The 3653-nt window shown below is 31.9% G+C and overlaps 1 protein-coding gene across 2 annotated transcripts in view; it reads left to right on the plus strand.

Annotated features, from left to right (window-relative positions):
• LOC108752126 (late embryogenesis abundant protein, group 3-like) overlaps positions 1 to 3644 on the plus strand; it is a 5744-nt gene extending 2100 nt beyond the window's left edge. The window contains exons 2-4 of one of the 2 annotated variants that reach the window (XM_018492761.1): positions 2418 to 2712; positions 2869 to 3546; positions 3587 to 3618. In XM_018492761.1, the coding sequence (XP_018348263.1) occupies positions 2451 to 2712; positions 2869 to 3518 (912 nt within the window). In that variant the 5' untranslated portion in view covers positions 2418 to 2450 and the 3' untranslated portion in view covers positions 3519 to 3546; positions 3587 to 3618. Of the gene's footprint in view, positions 1 to 2417; positions 2713 to 2868 lie in introns of both variants that reach the window. The other variant, XM_018492760.1, reaches the window with a different exon arrangement.
• Positions 3645 to 3653: the final 9 nt, after the last annotated feature.

A 3653-nucleotide genomic window follows, 5' to 3' on the forward strand; every position in this document is an offset into this window, starting at 1 on the left:
CGATTTCAGTAAATGCAATTACATCTCTTGACATAAAAAGAAATATATTAAGACGAAAAAATTAATTTTTTTGTATATTATCTTATCGAGTGATAACTATTACATAATTACACAATCATGGATAAATGTAAAATCTTTAATATTAAAAGGACTATTACTAATGATAAGAAACAGTTAGAATTTATAAATTAATTTAATACTTGTTCCGCAAATATATATTAAAAGTATTTCTAAGAAGGCATATTTACAAAGTGAATTGTTGGCTCAGCGATCACTTTTGCGGTTTTTACGTATCGCTTTCTCCGATCACTCGATCTATTCAGCACTTTGCGGCGCATTCAATTATTATATAACACTGAATACCGTATCATTGTCACGAATGGTCCTCTTTTTTTTCACGTCTAAATCAATTCGAAGCAACCAATCAAGCTTATCGTGCAATCATGCACGTCGTTGACAAAACTCGGAAGAAATTTTCATTGTCAAAAAACGAGTATTACGAAGAAAAACCAATTATGAAACCAGACCAACATATACAGTATCTAAAAGCGCCGCCGTGTTTTGTGATTTCTAAACATTTTGATATAGTATAATTATATTTTAAGAAAGAAAAGATAAATCTCTTTTAAAGAAATAATTATCTTTTATTAAATAAAAATATATGTAAAATTCAAAATTGAATACTTATATACAATTTGTTTAAAAAAAGTTAAAGAAAGTTATAAAAAATGCCAATTTTTGCTTCTAGAATAGCAAGTAAAAATGTATACATTTTTTTAGTTCATGTGTTGCAGAATCTGATACTAACCTTAAAAAAATTTTGGTTTGCGATCTACTTGCTACAAATATAGAATCTTCTATTCCAGATATTTTAAGATCAATTCTTGATTATTCTTTAACCAAATATATATTTTTTAACCAAATTTTATCCAAACTTAGAAGTAACAGAAAGAATATTTTGAATTATTCCGATAAAGTAGCTTCATGTGAAAAAAATTTTAGTAAATTGAAATTAATAAAAAGTTATTCAAAATAATCACAAAAAGATCAAGAAAAATAATTAAATGTAAAAATTCTTTTTATTGAAAATGAATATATATAAGAACATAGATTTTGATATATTAATTGATAATTTTGCAACTATTAAAACAGAAAAAATACTATAAATTTAATAATTATATTTTTTAGTAGCTATATTTTGTTTATTGTAACATATATGTACATCTGTATATTTATAATGTATAACTCCTCTTCTTTATACACATGATTATATTAAATTAATATGAATATGTTATTATTAATTAATATTATTTTTTATTATATTTTATGTCATAAAAAAATATTTTTTGTTAAGAGACGCATTTTTTCTTTTATTTTGAGCGCCGAAATGTTTAATTCCTGCTTTTGTAATATGCTTCCACATTAGAAAAATCGGTAAAACAGATGACTTTATGATCGCATTAATAAATTCATATACTGATTTTAACTTTTTACTTTTCTAACAAATTAAAATTTATTTAAGGTCAGCATCAGATTTTGCAGTTCAAAAACTGCAAAAATATACCGCTTTCATTTGCTTTCAGGGGCAAAAAATTGACATTTTTTTAACAATCTTTCTTTTTCATGTACATTCCTTGATAAAAATAAAAATTGGAGCGTAAATTAGATGTAATGGGAGAGTAACAGAAGCGTAAATGAAACTTTTAGGAGGCGAAAATTAAAATATCAAAATGTAAAGGAAGCGTAAATGCTTCTTTTACATTTCATTGTTCCAATTTTCGCCTTTTAGAAGTTTTGTTTACGCTTCTGTTACTCTCCCATTTGACTTACGCTCTGATTTTTATTTTCATCAAGGTTTTTAGCTATGCGCACGCATGACTGATTTTAAATTAGATCTGTTGATACTCTTGACTTCTTTTACATATAATGTCTCATAATATTTGTAATTGAAACTTGATTTCGAATATCGTGGTCGATCGAGTTAACAATCTCGTAATATACGTGTGATAAAATAGTACTAACAGATAGTTTTGCTGAGTCTGCAAGCAAAAAATATTACTTGTGAATTATTTAAGTATATCTATTATTACAGCAATACTAGATTAAATAACAATTCTACTTTCGTAATCGTAACACAAAAGCAATTTAACAATGTGACGTAAAAGCAATATAAAACAAAGCCACACAAAAGTGCTTGTAATGTTTACGTAGGAAATAATATATGCTGCAAAAACGAAATCCATTTATTTGCGTTATATAAACTAATTTAGAAGATTTCAATGTTAAATACATTAAATACATTAAATAACTATAATGATAAATAAAATAGAATTGTATCATATATATTATACTTATTCTTTTTAAAGAAAAATTAATAAAAATTATTGTAAATTTAATTTTTTTTTGTTCTTTTACAGATATCAATCACGATAAAAATTTAACGTTGCAACATGAAGATTCTATTGATATTTTTGGCTTATGTGACTCTTGTATATTGCGCCAAAGCCAAAAAACAGATTCTTGATCAAGAAGTGATCGACGGTTATGAATTTCGGTACTCACCAGATTCATCCGATTTAGGCTTGATTGAATCAAATTCTCATTATGTCGATGCTGCGCCCGTCATAGCAGTCGCTGCGAGTGGTCATCGTTCAAGTCATCTTGTGCAACCTGGGTACAGTGTGGGTGGCCCTTTGGCCAGTATAGCTAGAGGTTAGATATGGTTTGTTTTTTTTATGTCAACTGACCAATTATTCTTTGCTTTTTCTCGTTGTGATAAAAATTGTAATAAATAATAATAAAAAAAAAACACAAACATAAAGAAAAGAATTTTTTTAAATTTTAGATATATATGTGTCTTGATTGCAGGAGCTGCTGATCAGGCTAAAACACAATTGAATCAGCAACCATCGGCTGCTGGACAGGCAGCATATGTAGCCAAGAACACTCTGGCTCAAGCGGCGGCACAATCCGCAGCGACAGCTGCTGCAGCTTTGGCCGGCAAACAAATTATTGTGATGGGTCTAGAACAACAATCAAGGGATGCATATGTTGCAGTGGATGGTGAAAAGCAACAATTGCAACAAGCTCAACGGGCAGCCGCGGCAGCAAAAAATGCAGCGCAACAGGCGATGCACCAAGTGCAGGTGATTACCACGGCATTGAACGCGGCTCAGGCAACTGTTGAACATGCTACACAAGCTGCATCTGAGGCTGCAGCCGAATTGGCGGCGCAAACGACGATGGTGGGCCAGGCTAAGGCACGTGCTGAAACGATTGCCGAACAGCTCGCAGCAGCACGTTTAGACTTCGAGACGACACAGGCAGCAGCACAAAAAGCCGCCAACGCTGCTCAAACTGCACAAAGCAATGCCGCGGCCGCGGCCGCACATGCGGCTCAAACCGCAGCTGCGACTGCAGCAGCAAATCACCAAGCCTCTTTGCACGACGACGAGTCGTTCGGTTTGGTGAACGCCCTACCTCTAGATACCTACGATTATAAGAGTTTTCATCTTTGAAAGACATAGATAGAGAGAGAGAGAGAGGGGGGGGGAGAGAAAAAAAGAAAGGAAAGGGGAGGGGAGAGAGAGAGAGAGAGAGAGAGGGAGAGAGAGACTCGATCATGACTTACAAACCACGTTCATGTTTTCTCC

This window comes from Trachymyrmex septentrionalis, unplaced genomic scaffold (assembly GCF_001594115.1).
Source record: "Trachymyrmex septentrionalis isolate Tsep2-gDNA-1 unplaced genomic scaffold, Tsep1.0 scaffold56, whole genome shotgun sequence".
NCBI lineage: Eukaryota > Metazoa > Arthropoda > Insecta > Hymenoptera > Formicidae > Trachymyrmex > Trachymyrmex septentrionalis.